Source organism: Bombina bombina, chromosome 4 (genome assembly GCF_027579735.1).
Source record: "Bombina bombina isolate aBomBom1 chromosome 4, aBomBom1.pri, whole genome shotgun sequence".
NCBI classification, from domain to species: Eukaryota; Metazoa; Chordata; class Amphibia; order Anura; family Bombinatoridae; genus Bombina; species Bombina bombina.
The window spans coordinates 1,221,235,319-1,221,256,691 of record NC_069502.1 but is presented as its reverse complement, the minus strand read 5'-3'; the positions used below and the strand labels follow the sequence as shown (position 1 = coordinate 1,221,256,691).

The window sequence follows — 21,373 nt, the reverse complement described above, 5'->3', positions numbered from 1 at the left end:
CGCAAAGCCTCTTCCTGGGTCTAAAATGAGGAATCCGGCTTCCTCCAATCACGGCGTTGAATCAGATACTGTTTCCCCTGGGGGAGAAGCCGTAATTTGAGGATGACCGATCTGTCATTTCTGACGTAGGAAGAGGCTTGCGACGACCGGGGGAAGCTGGAGCGGCTGTCAAGATTAAAAGGTAAGTGTTTCTTCACAACACAAGTGAAATATAAATTTTGATGAATTAAAGTGCCACTGTTTTTAATCAAATTTTTAAAAACCGGGCACTTAATCATCAAAATTTATATTCACTTTAACTTAAATCAATAGCACATTCTTGTGCTCATATTATAAGTAAAAAGCTTTCACTTGAGCAAAATCCTCAGGCGCTAACATCTGGATGTAGAATAGAGCCACTGTGCTAATTGCCTTTCCCTATAGACATCTATGGGGCACGCTATAAAAACCTCTTCTGGCTTTCACTTATGTGCTAACCCGAAAGTGCGCTAGTCCATCTGTGCTAACCCAAAGGTGCGCTAGGCCAACTGTGCTAACCCGAAGGTGCGCTAGGCCAACTGTGCTAATGCCAAAGGTACGCAATGCCAACTGCACTAACCCCAAGGTGTGCTAGGCCAACTGTGCTAACCCCAAGGTGCACTAGTCCATCTGTGCTAACCTGAAGGTGCGCTAGGCCAACTGTGCTAACCCGAAGGTGCGCTAGGCCAACTGTGCTAATGCCAAAGGTACGCAATGCCAACTGGGCTAACCCCAAGGTGTACTAGGCCAACTGTGCTAACCCCAAGGTGCACTAGGCCACTGTGCTAATGCCAAAGGTACGCTATGCCAACTGTGCTAACCCGTAGGTTCGCTAGGCCAACTGTGCTAATGCCAAAGGTACGCAATGCCAACTGCGCTAACCCCAAGGCGTGCTAGGCCAACTGTGCTAATGCCAAAGGTAAGCAATGCCAACTGTGCTAACCCCAAGGTGCACTAGGCCAACTGTGCTAATGCCAAAGTTACGCTAGGCCAACTGTGCTAATGCCAAAGTTACGCTAGGCCAACTGCGCTAACCCCAAGGCGTGCTAGGCCAACTGTGCTAATGCCAAAGGTAAGCAATGCCAACTGTGCTAACCCCAAGGTGCACTAGGCCAACTGTGCTAATGCCAAAGTTACGCTAGGCCAACTGTGCTAACCCCAAGGTTCGCTAGGCCAACTGTGCTAATGCCAAAGGTGCGCTAAGCCAACTTGGCTAATCCAAAGGTGCGCTATGCCAACTATGCTAATGCCAAAGGTGCGTTAGGCCAACTGTGCTAATTGCCTTTCCCTATAGACATCTATGGGGAGTGCTATAAAAACCTCTTCTGGCTTTCACTTATGTGCTAACCCGAAGGTGCGCTAGGCCAACTGTGCTAACCCGAAGGTGCGCTAGGCCAACTGTGCTAACCCCAAGGTGCGCTAGGCCAACTGTGCTAACCCCAAGGTGTGCTAGGCCAACTGTGCTAACCCCAAAGTGCGCTAGGCCAACTGTGCTAACCCCAAGGTGCACTAGGCCAACTATGCTAACCCGGAGGTGCGCTAGAAATACTTGAAATAGCATTGTTCTTCACTCAGAGAAAATGTTTATATATATATATATATATATATATATATATACACAGTATCTCATGAAACTGAGTACACCCCTCACATTTTTGTAACTATTTTATTATTATTTATTCATGTGACAACACATAAGAAATTACACTTTGCTACAATGTAAAGTAGTGAGCGTACAGCCTGTATAACAGTGTAAATTTGCTGTCCCCTCAAAATAACTCAACTCACAGCCATTAATGTCTAAACCGTTGGCAACAAAAGTGAGTACACCCCTAAGTGGAAATGTCCAAATTGGGTCCAATTAGCCATTTTCCCTCCCCGGTGTCATGTGACTCGTTAGTGTTACAAGATCTCAGGTGTGAATGGGGAGCAGGTGTGTTAAATTTGGTGTTATCGCTCTCACACTCTCTCATGCTGGTCACTGGAAGTTCAACATGGCACCTCATGACATAGAACTCTCTGAGGATCTGAAGAAAAGAATTGTTGCTCTAAATAAAGATGGCCTAGGCTAGAAAAAGATTGCCAAGACCCTGAAACTGAGCTGTAGCACAGTGGGCAAGACCATACAGCGGTTTCACAGGACAGGTTTTACTCAGAACAGGCCTCGCCATGGTCGACCAAAAGATGTTGAGTGCACGAGATCAGCGTCATATCAAGAGGTTGTCTTTGGGAAATAGACGTATGAGTGCTGCCAGCATTGCTGCAGAGGTTGAAGGGGTGGGGGGTCAGCCTGTCAGTGCTCAGACCATACGCCGCACACTGTATCAAATTGGTCTGCATGGCTGTCATCCAAGAAGGAAGCTTCCTCTAAAGATGATGCACAAGAAAGCCAGCAAACAGTTTGCTGAAGACAAGCAGACTAAGGACATGGATTACTGGAACCATGTCCTGTGGTCCGATTAGACCAAGATAAACTTATTTGGTTCAGATGGTGTCAAGCGTGTGTGGTGGCAACCAGGCAAGGAGTAAAAAGACAAGTGTGTCTTGCCTACAGTCAAGCATGGTGGTGGCAGTGTCACGGTCTGGGCCTGCATGAGTGCTACTGGCACTGGGGAGCTACCGTTCATTGAGGGAACCATGAATGCCACCATGTACTGTGACATACTAAAGCAGAGCATGATCCCCTCCCTTCAGAGACTGGGCCGCAGGGCAGTATTCCAACATGATAACGACCCCAAACACACCTCTAAGACGACCACTGCCTTGCTAAAGAAGCTGAGGGTAAAGGTGATGGGCTGGCCAAGCATGTCTCCAGATCTAAACCCTATTGAGCATCTCTGGAGCATCCTCAAACGGAAGGTGGGGGAGTGCAAGGTTTCTAACATCTACCAGCTCCATGATGTCGTCATGGAAGAGTGGAAGAGGACTCCAGTGGCAACCTGTGAAGCTCTGGTGAACTCCATGCCCAAGAGGGTTAAGGCAGTGCTGGAAAATAATGGTGGCCACACAAAATATTGACACTTTGGGCCCAATTTGGGCATTTCCACTTAGGGGTGTACTCATTGTTGTTGTCAACAGTTTAGACATTAATGGCTGTGTGTTGAGTTATTTTGAGGGGATAGAAAATTTACACTGTTATACAGACTGTACACTCACTACTTTACATTGTAACAAAGTGTCATTTCTTCTTCTTCAGTGTTGTCGCATGAAAAGATATAATAAAATATTTACAAAAATGTGAGGGGTGTACTCACTTTTGTAAGATACTGTGTGTGTGTGTATGTCTATCTATCTATCTATCTATCTATCTATCTATCTATCTATCTCTCTCTATATATATATACACACACACACACACACACACCTTGTGTGTTTGACTAAGTTCTTTAGGGACATGATACAATTGTGTTTAACTGCCTAACTGCCTGTTACTCATGTAAGTGCCCATCAGTAACTTTATCCGCTGCATCTGCTACAGAAACAGATAAAGGGCGCAACCCATATTAGTGTGACACTTGGCACTTAAAGTCTAGCGCCTGCATTATCTTACCATGATCTGGCCAGCGATGTCCCTGATATCTCGGGTTTTGTGCTTCTCAGAGTCCTCTCCATTTACAGCAGTAGCCATATTCATCTACGTATGAAACAACATTTGTTTTAAATGATTAATATAAAGACTTATCTCCATCAGGGTCATACAGTGGTGCAACAAGTGATCCCTGGAATATAGAGATCAAATGCAATTAAAATCATTATTACTATAAGTTCTCTGTGCAAGTTTAATGGCTATGAGCCAGGGCCTGGGAACAAATAGTGGGTCAGTCAGAGATCTGTGACACTAAATTAGTACTGGAATTACACACAGTGGGCTAGACTACAAGGGGCGAGCTAACTGTTTCTCTGCAACCGATAAGAGGTTTATGGCGGCTCTTTGCTGCATCGTAATTAGCGCATGTATTAAAAGTTTAAAGTAATTTAACGCACGTCGAGTTGGGGCAATATCAGAGCTCTGGTTAATTGTTACATGAGACAAAAAAGTTGCACAAAACACATCAAAAACACATTGTACAGTACAGTTATACTCATAATAACACTGTCTAATAAAAAGTATTAAATAAAAATAATGCATAAAAAGTATATATATATATTATAACCAAATTGTTTGGAAAGAGATTGTTGTGATTTGTGACTTTCAAAATCGCTCTATACGGAGAGAATTATATTTATTTATTACATCCTCTATTAAGCAAAAATGGTGCAGACCCTTAATGCAAAATATTTTAACAAATTAAACCAGAGAAGAAAGAGGTTTTTGGAGGGGGGTATAATACCCCTACCCCTATTAAAAGTAAGGGTATTCAGCACTCTTAATTCAAATAAGTCACATTTATTTATAGAGATTTTCTCCCTCAGATCATCAAAATTGATGTCTGTACATAAATAAAACCAAGGAACATTCTTAATAAGGGTGGTACCACCAAGCTTTTATACTAAACAATATTAAGCAAGCTGAAAGCTAGTCTAAATGCGAACATATACATAGATTCACAATGAATGTAACCTTAAGACAATACAAAGATGCAAAAGTTCTTGTGCTAGAAAAATTAACAACGGCAACTTCTGTTGCAAAAATTGTGAATTTTAACACTGATTCCTTGATATGTAGTAACGTATGTGGAAATAATTCTCCAAACGGAAACGTGTAACAAATATGTCCACGGCTTTCAAGTAAGCTTATCAACCACAAATTTGAGCCAAACTTTTAAATCTTGTTCGGTTTCCACAGGTACAAACTGACGCAGTAATTAAAACTGCACTTAAGATCCCACCTGCTTGTATATGCACTTCGTTATATTACCAGCTCAGTAAGCGTTAATCACAGTCCATCCTGTCTTTTCACGCCACTACATCCGACCGTTAGGATCTCACTTCTCATCGTGTTTGCGGGCGAGTATAGGTGTTAGGTCTGTCTAGCGAAGTTAAAGTGTGAGCAGGAGCACTAATTTGTGCTCCACTTGTAATTCAGCTCAGTGCGTATTAGTTCTTAGTATGTTGAGAAATAAAGAACAAGGATTGAAGCACTAGCTATCTGCAGGGTAATAGGCTGCTAAATATTTACACATCAGAAGAAGGGGTTTAGTGATGATGCAGTCACAGGGCACTTAAATAAAAGCTTGTCTAGCCCATATACTGAACTGTGCATACCCAGAACACTTCCTACACTTACCTTATCCTCTATGGCTCTCAGGATGGTGTCCGATTGCTGCCAGAGGGAGGCTGCGTCCAGGGCAAGCTGCAGTGTTTGCTGGTGCTCCTGCAGGGTGTCCTGTAGCTTCAGCCACCTGTGGGAATAAGGAGATGAGGTTACTGACAGGGGGAAACTGGTCATCTCCCAGTGGTCATGAGAGCTCCTGTTAGTAGCAGCATGATGGTATGGTTGTCTGCACGATAAATACCATGGACTACATTGCATTACATTGTCCCAAGTGACTAAATGTGAACACAGCAATGTCATCTGCTCCCCATCATCACAGGCAAGATTTTAATTAATGGTGAAAATACTTGTAAACCCCTCCCTAAGAGTAGGCTGCAATGCATTACTTCTCCTTAACCATAGCCATAACCCTAGCCCTATCTATAAACATAACCTGTGACGTGAGTCACCAAGATCTGAGGGCCTGTTATGGAATATTCTTTGGTCAGGGGGTACATGGGCTTAAGGATACCCAGAGACTGCATGGAACTTTCATAACTCTGTCTTATGTCCATGTCACCCTGTATCCATAAATACAGGATGGGTACAGGGTGTGAGTGCCCATTGTGGGAGCAATTGTGACTCTATAAACCAAGTGGGCATAAAGGACTTAATAGTTAATAAGAGCTGTTTTTATATTTTTTAATAAAATGTATTTGATTTACGTTTCAGATCTGATTGTGGAGTCTGTCTCGGTAAACTGATTGTGTTCCTGTGTGATTATGTTAACTAGACTGCCCAAAATCAGATTGTCTGAGTAAACTTCCTTCCCCAGTTAATTAACTTGATATGTTAATCTGTTTCACCTGTAAATAGACAATTGTTAGAGGTTTGCTTTACAGTTTAACCAATTCCCTCTGTAACCTGAAGCTCTGTGACTCTGGAATGCCAGGGTGGATAAAAATGTGTGCTGTTTTTAAATAAAGTGTTAATTTTGTGTTCAGCCCCCTGAGTGTTGCCTCAGTTCTGTTCACCTCTATAACTTTAGACTGCAGTTAAAAGGAGATACCAGGAGCTATTGTTCTGGATAAAGGGATGTCCAGGACAAGGGAAGTGTTCTGATGGAGGTACTTATTCGGGGTACCAGTCAGTCTGTCACATAACCCTACTCATAAACATAACCCTATACCTATCTATAAACATAACCCTACTCATAAACATAACACTTTATCTATCTATAAACATAACCCTACTCATAAGCATAACCCTAGCCTTACTTATAAACATAACCCTATACCTATCCATAAACATAACCCTACCCATAACCATAACCCTAGCCCTACCCATAAACATAACCCTACTCATAAACATTACCCTACTTATAAACATAACCCTCTACCCATAACCCTAAACCTAGCCATAAACATAACCCTACTCATAAACATAACCCCAGCTCTATCCATAAACATAACCCTAGCTTTATCCATAAACATAACCCTACTCATAAACATAATCCTAGCTCTATCCATAAACATAGACCTAGCCCTATTCATAAACATAACGCTACCCATAAACATAATCCTATCCATAAATATAACCCTAGTTCAATCCATAAACATAACCCTACTCATAAACATAACCCTAGCCCTAACACTAAAAATAACTATAACATATCCATAAATATAACCCTACACATAAACATAACCCCAGCCCTATCCATAAACAAAGTCCTTTACATAACCATAACCCTACTCATAAACATGACCCCAGCCCTATCCATAAACATAATTCTTGCCCTACCCATAACAATAACACTAGCCCTTAACATAACCTAGATTTACTCATAAACATAACCCTACTCATAAACATAACCCCAGCCCTATCCATAAACATAGTCCTACACATAACCATAACCCTAGCCCTACTCATAAACATTACCCTAGCCCTACCTAAAATCATAACCCTACTCATAAACATATTCCACCCTTGCTATATCCATAAAACGAACCCTAACTATAAACAACCCTAGCCCTATCCATAAACATAACCCTACTCATAAACTTAACCCTAGCTCTATCCATAAACATAACCCTAGCCCTATTCATAAACATAACCCTACCCATAACGCTAGCCTAACCCATAAACATAACCCTTTCCTTAACCCTAACCTAACCATTAAACATAACCCTAGCCCTATCCATAAACATAGTCCTATACATAACCATAACCTTAGCCCTATCCATAAACAGTCCTACACATAACCATAACCCTATCCTTAACAATAACCCTAGCCCTATCCATAAACATAGTCCCACACATAACCATAACCCTACCCATAACCATAACCCTAGCCTAACCCATAAACATAACCCTATCCATAAACTTAGTCCTACACATAACCATAACCCTAGCCCTACTCATAAACATAACCCTAGCCCTACCTAAAATCATAACCCTACTCATAAACAAAGCCCACCCTTGCTATATCCACAAAACCTAACCCTACCTATAAACATAACCCTAGTCCTCAACATAAACTTAACCTTAGTCTTACCCATAACCCTAGCCCTTCCCATAAACCTAACCCAAGTCCTATCTATAAACATAACCATAGTCCTACCCTTAAATATAAACTTAGCCCTGCATATAAATCCCTTCCCATAAGCATAGCCCTACCCATAAACATAATCCTAGTCCTTCCCATAAACATAACCCTAGCCCTATCCAAAAAACATAACCACAGTACTATCCATAAACATAACCCTATCCCTAACACTAAACATAGCCCTACTCACAAACATAACCCTACGCATAAACATAACCCTACTCATAAACATAACACTACTTATAAACATAACACTACTTATAAACATAACCCTACCCATAAACATAATTCTAGTCCTACCCATAAACATAATCCTAGTCCTACCCATAAACATAACCCTAGTCCTACCCATAAACATAACCCTAGCCCTAGCCATAAACATAACCCTATCCCTAACACTAAACATAACCCTACTCACAAACATAACCTTAGCCTTAAACATAACCCTACTCAAAACATAACCCTACTCATAAACATAACCCCAAAACATAATCCTAACCATAATCCCAGCAAAAGTGCTAACCTTAACCCTACCCATAAACATAAACTAGCCCTATCCATAACATATCCATAACCCTTACTATAATAATAACGAAAGTCCTAACCTTACCCTTACACATAACCCTCATGCTACACATAACTCTGGCCTTTAGACCTATAAATAAATAGATATGTGCATGATCAAAAAATTAGTTTCGGTTCGGATCGATTCAGAGTTTTTTGAATTTCGTTTCGGATTGATTTGAATTCGGAAAACTTCGAATGAATTTGTTTCGGATTCGTTTCTGATTCATTTGGATTCGAAAAAATTCGGCTGGATTCGGTTCGGTTCGGAAATTCGGTATGTGTGCTGTGTATTAGGCTAGTATTATGTACTGTATATTAGGTGTAACCCATAGCAGAGTGATATAATCTAATATACTGTACAATACTAGTGTAATCCATGGCCATCCGAATTTACCGAATAAATCCAAACTAATTCGGATTTATTCAGTAAATTCAGCAGTATTTTAATTCGGATCGATCCGAATCTCCGAATTTCCGAATCAATCTGAAACGAATTGCACATGTCTATAAATAAACATTATCCTAGCCTAAACCATAACCCAAGCTGTAACCCTAACTGTAAGCATAGCCCTAACACTAACCCTAATGTCAGCTATAACCCTTTTATTATTATAAACAATTACAAAATGATGAAGGGCTAGAGGACCCTGCTTGTGATCTGCCATCTGTTATGGTGGTATATAGGACAAGGGGGGCATGTGAGCTTACATACTAAATGGGGTACAAGGGGAGCTGATGAGAAAATGGGGTGGGGGTCTGAGCTGAGAATTTATTGAAATTGATTACTATAGGTTTTAAGCATCCCTGAATGGTTGTGTTTGTTGTTTAGGGTCTACCACAGATTAGGTGCAGTTCTAGAGATATTTTGTAGGTTGGAAGGTGAGGAATAACACAAGAGGATATGTAGGTCTTATGCAATGCAGAGGTCAACTTTCTCATGCTTCCTCATCCAGCCCTTACATCTTATTGAGGTGCTTGCGCCTAGTGGACGTCCCCTTACTCTCCGCTCTCCCATGCTTCTCGAGCTTCTGGGCCAGACTGTTGATGTTCTCCTGAAGGTTTCTGTAATGCACCTGTTCCTATAGAATCAGGAAACGAACACACGTCAGTTTACAAGTGAATAAAAAAACATGAACTGGGTGAAAAGATTATAAAGAGAAAGACGCTATTTGTCTATTGTTTAGCTACCAATGTCCAGCGTGACAGTACCAGTATTGCATGACATTCTGCAAAAATAACCTAGACTGACTTAAATGGAGATTTCTCCAACCATATGGCTTTGTTATGTGTGGAAGCTACATGGGTTGCAAACTTCACATCATGGCGGGCTAGATTACTGCAAAGGGTTTTAACATAGAGATACATACACATGTGTCTAAATATGTATATGTACAGGTATATATAAATATATATATATGTGTGTGTGTGTGTGTATATGTATTTATATGTGTATATATGTATTTACAGACATATATTCACATATAAACACATAAATAAATACAACTCAACATAGCATGTTTATAGGGAATGTAACAATGCATGCAAAAAAGCAATCAAATTAGCCAAAATTGAAAATTAAAGATTAATTGTAAAGGATTCTAAGTCTAGCCCTGAAGGGTTCTTTAAGTACATAAATAGCAAAAAATCTAAGAAGGACAATATAGGTACATTAAAATGTGTGAAGGGTAGCATGATTAACAGTGACAGGGAGAAGGCTGAGGTACTAAACCAGTGTCTTTTCTTCAGTATACACAAAAGAGGAGCCATTGGATGATACTTTGGAACAAACTAGTACATGCCAGCCCATACCATTAATTGGGTTATGTAAAGAGAATATCAGGAAATGGATAATATTAAGGTAAATAAAACTCCAGGCCCAGATGGAATACACCCAAGGGTGTTAAGGGAACTTAGCACTGTTATAGACAAACCTCTACTCTTAATTTTTCAAGACTCATTATCCTCAGGCATGGTACCCAAGGATTGGTGTAAAGCTGATGTGGTGCCACTCTTCAAAAAGGGAAGCAGGGATGATCCAGGAAGCTATAGACCAGTTAGTCTGACATCAATAGTGGGGAAGATATTTGAAGGGATTATAAGGGATTATATTGATTATCATATTCGTGTAAACAAGATTATGAGTTCTAATCAGCATGGTTTTATGAGAAATAGATCATTTCAAACTAATCTAATTAGATTCTACGAGGAAGTAAGTAAAAATATAGATAAAGGGGAATAAGTTAATGTGATAGATTTTGCAAAGGTGTTTGATACAGTGCCACATGAGAGATTAATGTACAAAATGAAGGGACTGGAAATAGCTGAAAATGTAAGCTTATGGATAAATAACTGGATAAAAGATAGGGAGCAACGAGTAGTAGTGAATGGATCATACTCAGGTTGGACAAAGGTAATCAGTGGAGTCCCCCAGGGGTTAGTACTGGTCCATGTTCTTTTTAATATTTTTATAAATGACTTGGAGCAAGGAATAAATAACGACATCTCTATTTTTGCAGATGATACTAAGTTAAGTAAGGTCATTATGTCAGAGCAGGATGAACTTTCGTTACAAAGGGATCAGCAAAAGTTTTAGAAGTATGGGCAGGTAAATGGAAAATGAGAATTAATATGGGAAAATGCAAGTTTCTACATTTTGGAAGTAAAAATAATCAGGCAATTTATTAGACTTAGCCAAACAGAGGAGGAAAGGGATTTGGGAGTAGTGATAGATAACAAGCTAAAGATAGATGCACAATGCAGGCCAGCGGCTACAAAGGCTAATAAGATACTAGCATGTATTAAAAGAGACATTGATTCAAGGGAGGAAAGCATAATTCTGTCACTATATAAATCCCTGGTAAGACCTCACCTTGAGTATGAAGTGCAGTTCTGGGGACCAATCGTGCAAAAAAAGATATTGCAGAACTAGAAAAAGTTCAGAGAAGGGCCACAAAGCTAAAAAGGGGAATGGAGAATTTAAGGTATGAGGAGAGGCTAACCAAACTGGGTCTGTTTTCTTTAGAAAAAAGGCGCTTGAGAGGTGACATTACTTTATATAAATACTAGTCCTAAAGCCCGTGTACACGGGCCATTTTGTGCAGTACAGCAGTCCCACCCCTTGCTCTCTCTCCATCCCCCCTCCCTTTTGCTGTCTCTTTCTACCCTCTCTTTTGCTCTCTCTCTCCCCCTCTCTTTTGCTCTCTCTCTCCCCCTCTCTTTTGCTCTGTCTCTCTCCCCTCTCTTTTGCTCTCTCACTCCCCCCCTCTCTTTTGCTCTCTCCCCCCTCTCTTTTGCTCTCTCTCCCCCCTCTCTTTTGCTCTCTCTCTCCCCCCTCTCTTTTGCTCTCTCTCTCTCTCTCTCCCTTCTCTTTTGCTCTCTCTCCCCCCTCTCTTTTGCTCTCTCTCTCCCCCATCTCTTTTGCTCTCTCTCTCCCCCTCTCTTTTGATCTCTCTCCCCCCTCTCTTTTGATCTCTCTCCCCCCTCTCTTTTGCTCTCTCTCTCCCCCCTCTCTTTTGCTCTCTCTCTCCCCCCTCTCTTTTGCTCTCTCTCTCCCCCTCTCTTTTGGTCTCTCTCTCCCCCCTCTCTTTTGGTCTCTCTCTCCCCCCTCTCTTTTGGTCTCTCTCTCCCCCCTCTCTTTTGCTCTCTCTCTCCCCCTCTCTTTTGCTCTCTCTCTCCCCTCTCTTTTGCTCTCTCTCTCTCCCCCCCTCTCTTTTGCTCTCTCTCTCTCTCCCCCCTCTCTTTTGCTCTCTCTCCCCCCTCTCTTTTGCTCTTTCTCTCCCCCTCTCTTTTGCTCTCTCTCTCCCCCTCTCTTTTGCTCTCTCTCTCCCCCTCTCTTTTGCTCTCTCTCCCCCTCTTTTGCTGTCTCTCTCTCTCTTTTGCTCTCTCTCTCTCCCCCTCTTTTGCTGTCTCTCCCCCTCTCTTTTACTCTCTCTCTTCCCCCCTCTCGTTTGCTCTCTCTCCTCTCGTTTGCTCTCTCTCTCCTCTCATTTGCTCTCTATCGCCTCTCTTTTGCTGTCTCTCTCCCTCTCTTTTGCTCTCTCTCCCCCTCTCTTTTGCGCGGTCTCCCCCTCTCTTTTGTGCTCTCTCCCCCTCTCTTTTGCGCCCTCCCCCCTCTCTTTTACACTCTCCCACCCTCTCTTTGGCGCTCTCTCTCCCCTCTCTTTGGCGCTTTCTCCCCCCTCTCTTTTGCGCACTCGCCCCCATCTCTTTTGCGCACTCTCCCCCCTCTCTTTTGCGCACTATCCCCCCTCTCTTTTGCGCTCTCTCCCCCCTCTCTTTTGCGCTCTTTCCCCTCTTTCTTTTGCGCTCTCTCCCCCCTCTCTTTTGCGCACTCTCCCCCCCTCTCTTTTGCGCACTCTCCCCCTCTCTTTTGCTGTCTCTCTCCCCCTCTCTTTTGCGCTGTCTCCCCCTCTCTTTTGTGCTCTCTCCCCCTCTCTTTTGTGCTCTCTCCCCCTCTCTTTTACGCTCTCCCCCCCTCTCTTTGGCGCTCTCTCCCCCCTCTCTTTGGCGCTCTCTCCCCCCTCTCTTTGGCGCACTCACCCCCCTCTCTTTTGCGCACTATCCCCCCTCTCTTTTGCGCTCTCTCCCCCCTCTCTTTTGCGTCTCTCCCCCCTCTCTTTTGCGCTCTCTCCCCCCTCTCTTTTGCGCACTCTCCCCCCTCTCTTTTGCTGTCTCTCTCCCCCTCTCTTTTGCTGCCTCTCTCCCCCCTCTCTTTTGCTCTCTCTCTCCCCCCCCTCTTTTGCTCTCTCTCCCCCCCTCTCTTTTGCGCTCTCTCCCCCCTCTCTTTTGCTCTCTCTCTCCCCCCTCTCTTTTGCTCTCTCTCTCCCCTCTCTTTTGCTATTTCTCTCTCCCCTCTTTTTTGCTATTTCTCTCTCCCCTCTTTTTTGCTCTCTCTCTCCCCCCCTCTCTTTTGCTCTCTCTCCCCCCCCCCTCTCTTTTGCTCTCTCTCCCCCTCTTTTGCTGTCTCTCTCTCTCTCTTTTGCTCTCTCTCTCTCCCCCTCTTTTGCTGTCTCTCCCCCTCTCTTTTGCTCTCTCTCTTCCCGCTCTCGTTTGCTCTCTCTCCTCTCGTTTGCTCTCTCTCTCCTGTCGTTTGCTCTCTCTCGCCTCTCTTTTGCTGTCTCTCTCCCTCTCTTTTGCTCTCTCTCCCCCTCTCTTTTGTGCTGTCTCCCCGTCTCTTTTGTGCTCTCTCTCCCTCTCTTTTGCGCCCTCCCCCCTCTCTTTTATGCTCTCCCCCCCTCTCTTTGGCGCTCTCCCCCCCCTCTCTTTGGCGCTCTCTCCCCCCCCTCTCTTTTGCGCACTCGCCCCCCCTCTCTTTTGCGCACTCTCCCCCCCTCTCTTTTGCACACTATCCCCCCTCTCTTTTGCGCTCTCTCCCCCCTCTCTTTTGCGCTCTCTCCCCCTTCTCTTTTGCGCTCTCTTCCCCCTCTCTTTTGTGCACTCTCCCCCCTCTCTTTTGCGCACTCTCCCCCCTTTCTTTTGCTGTCTCTCTCCCCCTCTCTTTTGCTGTCTCTCTCCCCCCTCTCTTTTGCTGTCTCTCTCCCCCCCCTCTCTTTTGCGGTCTCTCTCCCTCCTCTCTTTTGCTGTCTCTCTCCCTCCTCTCTTTTGCTGTCTCTCTCCCCCCTTTCTTTTGCTGTCTCTCTCCCCCCTCTCTTTTGCTGTCTCTCTCCCCCCTCTCTTTTGCTGTCTCTATCCCCCCTCTCTTTTGCTGTCTCTCTCCCCCTCTCTCTTTTGCTGTCTCTCTCTCCCTCTCTCTATCCCCCCTCTTCTGCTCTCTCTATCCTTCTGCTCTCTCTATCCCCCCTCTTTAGACTTCTCTGTCTCTCAGCAATCTAGCCCCACCCGCATCATGCCCGGCCACGCCCATGTCACAACCGCCCGGCCACACCCATGTTGCACCCACCTGGTCAAACCCACCCTGCACCCGCCCGGCCACGCCCATTCAACCAGGTCAGTTGGAAAGCCAGGTGTGTTTGTCCTTGCGCATAGTCTCTACTGCGCATGACAGCTTCGGACAAACACACTTGGCCTTTTATTATTTAGGATATTCAAGGCCCATATACAGAGATGGCAGAAGCTCTGTTTATTCCAAAAAAAATTGTTTGTGACATGAGGTCACAATTTAAGGTTGGAGGAAAGGAGAAAGGAATTTCCTGCAACGGAAACGTTTTTTCACTGTAAAATTATGGAACTCATTACCAAAGGAGGTAGTGAATGCCAATACCGTAGATACATTTAAAAAATGTTTGGATACATTTCTGGTTAGAAACAAAATTCATGGATATGATTGCTTGTATTAAATGGGTCACCTTTTAGTGGGATTAATTTAAGCTCATCTGGAGCTTTTTTGTAAGTATATTAGATTTGTATAGGTTGAACTTTATAGACTTTGGTCTTTTTTCAACCTCATCAACTATGTTACTATGTTACTATGTTACTATGTTACTATGTTACTATATAGATTTATAAGTGCATTGGAGCCCTTTGCTGTCAAGTAGATGAAAGCATGGGAAATCATATTTAATAAAGTGTTTACTGTAAATATTTCACATCCCATTGTTCTGCACATAGGGGAACACGTTTTACGTATTTGTAATAGATATTTCGTTAGTATTTTATATATCTATACCTATGTATAAAAACATCAGAAATATCTAGAAAAATGTATTTATAAGTAAATAAAATAAACTCTGCTATGTGAAATTGTCATATTTTCATGTTTAGCGAGTAGGGTGTTCGGTTTTTCTCCACTTCTCTTGCTCCTTTGACTTCTATGCGTGAATACGATAACGTGGTCGCGATATTCTAACTTCGGCTTTTTGTGCGCGCTGATTTATCGCTTGTGCAAATACTTTTCACTTTCAACTTGTAATACGCGCTCTACCCTAGACGCGCAGAAAGCATTACTCTAGCGCTGTTAACACACGAGCGGGAGCGATAGATTGTGCACCACTTATAATCTAGCCCTGAGTGTTTTGAGAACTCTGCTTCCCTTTATATCTTAGTACCATAAAGACTCTAGGCCATAGGTTATTGTGTAGTCATTTAGAGCTGGAGCCTACCACTGACAAAGGGAACAATTACAATCAAACACTCTCTCTTTCCCATCTACTGTAATGATCAGTTTTGCAAAATCTCTTATTGCTGGTACTTGGCTCCAATGGGGAGGGGTTAACTGTTTCTTCTCAGTATCCCTACAATAATAGAATCAGGTTTACACTGTGTAGATCTTCTATTTTAGCTTTACTCATTTCAGCAAGATCAAACACAGCTCTAGTAGTGTTAAACAAATGACCGGTTAAAGGAGCATTGTAGAGGGATGGCTGGTATGCATGAGGAACAGGTTTATGCAGGGCATATTGTATATGGGTACAAGCATGATGCGCACCTGCTTCAGGTCCAGGATGCGACGGGTTAACTGCACCTTGTCATTGCTCTCATCCAGAAGGTGATTTAGAGAGGGTCTCTCTTCCTGGAAACAACAATGGAGGGATCAAGTTATAGTGTTGGTAGAAGAAATATAAACAAATAGACTTAATGGGTTTTTAGAGTGTGCCACTACAATGTGATGCCCATTACCTATCTCGCCCATTGCCTATCATGCCCATTGCCTATCACGCCCATTGCCTATCACGCTCATTGCCTATCACGCCCATTGCCTATCACACCCATTACCTATCACACCCATTACCTACCACACCTATTACCTATCTCGCCCATTGCCTATCACGCCCATTGCCTATCACACCCATTACCTATCACACCCATTACCTACCACACCTATTACCTATCTCGCCCATTGCCTATCACGCCCATTGCCTATCACACCCATTACCTATCACACCCATTACCTACCACACCTATTACCTATCTCGCCCATTGCCTATCACGCCCATTGCCTATCACGCCCATTGCCTATCACGCCCATTTCCTATCACGCCCATTGCCTATCACGCCCATTACCTATCTCGCCCATTGCCTATCACGCCCATTGCCTATCACGCCCATTGCCTATCACGCCCATTGCCTATCACGCCCATTGCCTATCACGCCCATTTCCTATCACGCCCATTGCCTATCACGCCCATTACCTATCTCGCCCATTGCCTATCACGCCCATTGCCTATCACGCCCATTGCCTATCACGCCCATTGCCTATCACGCCCATTGCCTATCACGCCCATTGCCTATCACGCCCATTGCCTATCACGCCCATTACCTATCACACCCATTACCTATCACACCCATTACCTATCACACCCATTACCTAGGTTTTTCTTACCTTCTCTCTCATCCACATCTCCAGTTCATCCGCCTTCTTGTTAAACTCCTGCAGGGTCTTGGCTCCGCTCAGTGCTTTGCTCTGATTGGTTGCTGTTTGCTTCAGGAGCAGCCATTGGTCCCTCAGGGTCTGTAGCTGAGTTTGCACAGTCTCTGCACTTGGTGTTTGGCTTTTTGTTAGATTTTCGCCCATCTATAGTGAAGAATATTGGCTTATTTGAACTCAGTGTTGTATCAGATTCAAATTACAGAGAACGAAGCAGTCAGTCCTTCTTTATGCATTCTGTGCTCTGCCCAGAACCAGGTGCAAATGGGAGGATTTAAAGGGGCAGAGTACAAAGGCAAGCAGCAGACAACAGTTCATTGTGGTTAATACTGGTGCAGGAACACCCTTTAACAAGATACAAAAGGTAGAGGGTGTCACATAGTGCAGATCAGCAAGTCACACAAGTTTATATCTAAAGCAGAAGTCAATCTTACTCACTTGGTGGAAAGCACATATGTGCTATACAAGCCGGCGGAACCATATAAGTCGTCCGGCAGAATCTCAGGCAGATCTTTAGCCGGACGACTTATATGGTTCCGCCGGCTTGTATAGCACATATGTGCTTTCCACCAAGTGAGTAAGATTGACTTCTGCTTTAGATATAAACTTGTGTGACTTGCTGATCTGCACTATGTGACACCCTCTACCTTTTGTATCTTAGATTTCTTCCTGTGTTTGGGCTTCACACTTTAGAGGAGCTGCCTAGAGGTGCGAGATAACCTGGACATCGCCTTGTGCCCTGATTTTTCTCTGAGGATTCTCTTATATTTTGGACTTTACATGATATCATCATACTCCTATACACACCTATATATATCATTGGTCGAATCATTTTTATTAATCTGACTACTCTTGCTTTTTATTTATTTTTTGTGCCTAAATTTATATAATTTTAATTTTATTTTTAATTATTTTTATTGATTATTTTTTTTTATATATTTCTACTGATTTTATTTTTTATTTATTAAGCGCCAACATATTCCGCAGCGCTGTCCATGGATACAATTCATTTAAATAAAACAATACAATATTATTATATTATTATTATATATTATTTCTATTGCACATTGGACTTTTTTGGATAGTTTGGCGCCTCTTATAGATATCAGCTTTGATCCAGTAATCGTGTATCTGAGCATATCTTTATTAACGCCGAAAATATACAGTGAGTAACAACAGGCTGGAAAGCCGAAGAAAAGTGAGTACAAACCACAAATGAACCACAGTAACTTTGAAGTGTACACGATATACGATTTAAACTGCAAGACCGTATATAGGTGAATACAACCAACGTACATCCAAGTAACATATAGAACGCATATGACTTTGAAATATTCGTGAGAATATCACTTGGGATCGATCTGTGCATTTGAACATTGATTGGAGAGTCCAGCCAGTCTGTGGCACAGCACAGATTTAAGACTTTTTGAGAAATAGGCCCCTAGTTATCAAGCCGTCAACCTGAAATACGCTGGAATTCCGCAGCGTATTTGTGGCGAAGCTGATTCGCCTTAGTTATCAAGCCCTAGACACCGGCAAAAGTAGAATATAGTGACGTAAGCTTCGATCCGACGGGCAAAGTCCGACACAGATCGATTCTTACGTCACTACAGATGTTCCGCACACAAGTTCGGCACAATCTGACTACTTTTGCTAGTTATCAAAAAACTAGAAGGTACGCTTGGCACTTTTCCGGCCCAGTGTACCTGGTTTTCAAACCGCCGCCCTGGAGGCGGCGGATCCCATAGGAATCAATGGGAGTCTGACCATAGCGAAAGCTCATGTTCGCTGCTGCCCGACATCCCATTGATTCCTATGGGAGCTGTCTACACCTAACACCCTAACATGTGCCCCGAGTCTAAACACCCCTAATCTGCCCCCCTACACTGCCGCAACTAAATTAATGCATTACCCGCTAAACCGCCGCTCCCGGAGCCCACCGCAAGCAATAATAAATATGTTAACCCCTAAACCGCCGCTCCCGGTCCCCGCCGCAACTATAATATATGTATTAACCCCTAAACCGCCGCTCCCGGACACCGCCGCCACCTACATTATACCTAATAACCCCTATCCTGCCCCCCTACACCGCCGCCACTATAATAAATTTATTAACTCCTATCCTGCCCCCCCTACACCGTCGCCACCTATAATAAAGTTATTAACCCCTATCCTGCCGATCCCGGACCCTGCCGCAACTAAATAAATTGTTTAACCCTTAAACCGCTGCTCCCGGACCCCGCTGCTACCTATATTAAAATTATTAACCCCTAATCTGCCCCCCCTACACCGTCGCCACCTATAATAAATTTATTAACCCCTATCCTGCCCCCCCCTACACTGCCTCCACTGTAATAAATTTATTAACCCCTAAACCTAAGTCTAACACTAACCCTAGCACCCCCCTAACTTAAATATTAATTAAATAAATCTAAATAATATTTCTCTTATTAACTAAATTAATCCTATTTAATCCTACAGTGTAGTGTTAGGTTTAATTGTAACTTAGGTTAGGATTTATTTTACAGGTAATTTTGTATTTCTTTTAGCTAGGTAGTTATTAAATAGTTAATAACTATTTAATAACTATTCTACCTAGTTAAAATAAATACAAAGTTACCTGTAAAATAAATATAAATCCTAAAATAGCTACAATGTAATTATTAATTACATTGTAGCTATCTTAGGGTTTATTTTACAGGTAAGTATTTAGTTTTAAATAGGAATAATTTAGTTAATGGACGCCAAAATGGGCACACAACGATTGGAGGAACCCGGATTCATCATCGCTGTGCTAACTACAGCAGGAGCTGCAGGCGGAAGATCGTTGATCTGCTTTTCATAAAGCAAATGTGTTGTAAAAAAGTTTTATTGTAAAGTTTAATGAATGAAAGTGCCCCCTTTCTTTAAGAGTATTTAAAAAAAAAAAGGGCACTTATTCATTAAACTTTACATTCACTTTAATAGAAGGGCTGGCTTTGGGGGACATTGTAATTACTTAGAGCAGTAGGCATACTCATTTACAGCCAGATTTAATTAGCCACAGATACGGGAGATAAGATAAACATACATACCAGGGTTCTAGAAGTTTGCTTGCTTTTGAAGCATTCATTTTGTATGTGTTTTGCATTTCAGTACTTAATTGCTGATAGAAACTACACAAATATGAAAAAAATGACAACTATTTCTTTAGTAGACAATGTATCTACTGAGTTATTTGTGTCACCAAAATAAATATCCCCAAAGCCCTTTATACACAACCTGATGCACCTCCCTGTACCTGGGTGAGTCTCATGATGGTGTGCTCATACGCCCTGATGTCACTCAGTAAGGTAAGTGTCCCTTGCTCCCAGTCTTGCAGAGGGCTGGTGTCACATCTGTCTGCCAGGTCATGCAGCTTGCCTCGTACCCACGTCTCAGCCTGCACAAGACACATTAGTGACATTGTATTAATAAAGCAACAACATAGAATCGTGTAGCGCTGCTCTATGGCCATAATCTCAGAGGTGTATTGAGTCATGTGCTCGCTGTCTAAGGCACTGGGAAACCTGCTGACAACCAAACAGTAGGATTGTAAAAGCATCATGCCATAAAAAAACATCCAGAACTGTGCTACCCTTCCACTAAATATTGCTGCCCTAGGCACAGGCCAAAATACCCCCTGGCTGCAGAAAACAAATCCAAAAGCAATTCCAGAAGCCCCACAGGCATCTTATCAGACAACTCATATATGTCACTTTTACTTAAAAAATACAAAATAATTCACAAGACAATGTGTCAGTCTTTATTACACATGAATCATTTGTATAAACCTGAATATCTGTGAGGGCCCCTGGCACCTGTCTAATGGTCCAACTGTCTATAGGGTACTGAAAAAAAACTATATATTTCTCCTGCTGTCAGAGGTATCCCAGAAAATCACATTATCCCAATACTGCTGTTAGTCTGCATCACATATCTGTACATTATATATCTCTGCAGCCATGGTTTCCTTATGAGTTACACATGCTGCAGGGTGTGCAGGGAGGAACATGTATGGGCCCATATTTATCAAGGTCTGGCGGACCTGATCTGACACTGCGGATCAGGTCCGCAAGACCTCGCTGAATACGGAGAGCAATACGCTCGCCGTATTCAGCATTGCACCAGCAGCTCACAAGAGCTGCTGGTGCAACTCCGCCCCCTGTAGACTCGCGGCCAATAGGCCACCAGCAGGGGGTGTCAATCAACCCGATCGTACTCGATCGGGTTGAATTGCGGCAATGTCTGTCCGCCTGCTCAGAGCAGACGGACAGGGTTATGGAGCAGCGGTCTTTGTCACCACTGCTGCAGGCTCGCCAGAAACACGGGGCGTCAACCTCCATTTGGAGCTTGATACATATGCCCCATTGTGTTTCTGGACAGCATGATTCATATTCCTCCCTGCAGAATGTGTAACTTATAAGTGTTCTGTATTTTAAGGGATGGGTGGCAACCCTGCAGCACATCTCACTACATCATATCTGAAGCACATCTCACTACATCATATCTGCAGCACATCTCACTACATCATATCTGCAGCACATCTCACTACATCATATCTGCAGCACATCTCACTACATCATATCTGAAGCACATCTCACTACATCATATAACTGCAGCACATCTCACTACATCATATCTGCAG

The 21,373-nt window shown here is 42.9% G+C and overlaps 1 protein-coding gene across 1 annotated transcript in view; it reads right to left on the bottom strand.

The window, feature by feature from the left end:
* LOC128658209 (uncharacterized) overlaps window positions 1–21,373 on the bottom strand; it is a 140,163-nt gene that overhangs the window by 1,029 nt on the left and 117,761 nt on the right. Inside the window, exons 4-9 of the mRNA XM_053712739.1 lie at window positions 19,988–20,128; window positions 16,663–16,854; window positions 15,769–15,852; window positions 9,345–9,463; window positions 5,246–5,360; window positions 3,569–3,652 (exon numbers count right to left, since the gene is read on the bottom strand). Of these exons, the coding sequence (XP_053568714.1) occupies window positions 3,569–3,652; window positions 5,246–5,360; window positions 9,345–9,463; window positions 15,769–15,852; window positions 16,663–16,854; window positions 19,988–20,128 (735 nt within the window). The remainder of the gene's footprint in view (window positions 1–3,568; window positions 3,653–5,245; window positions 5,361–9,344; window positions 9,464–15,768; window positions 15,853–16,662; window positions 16,855–19,987; window positions 20,129–21,373) is intronic.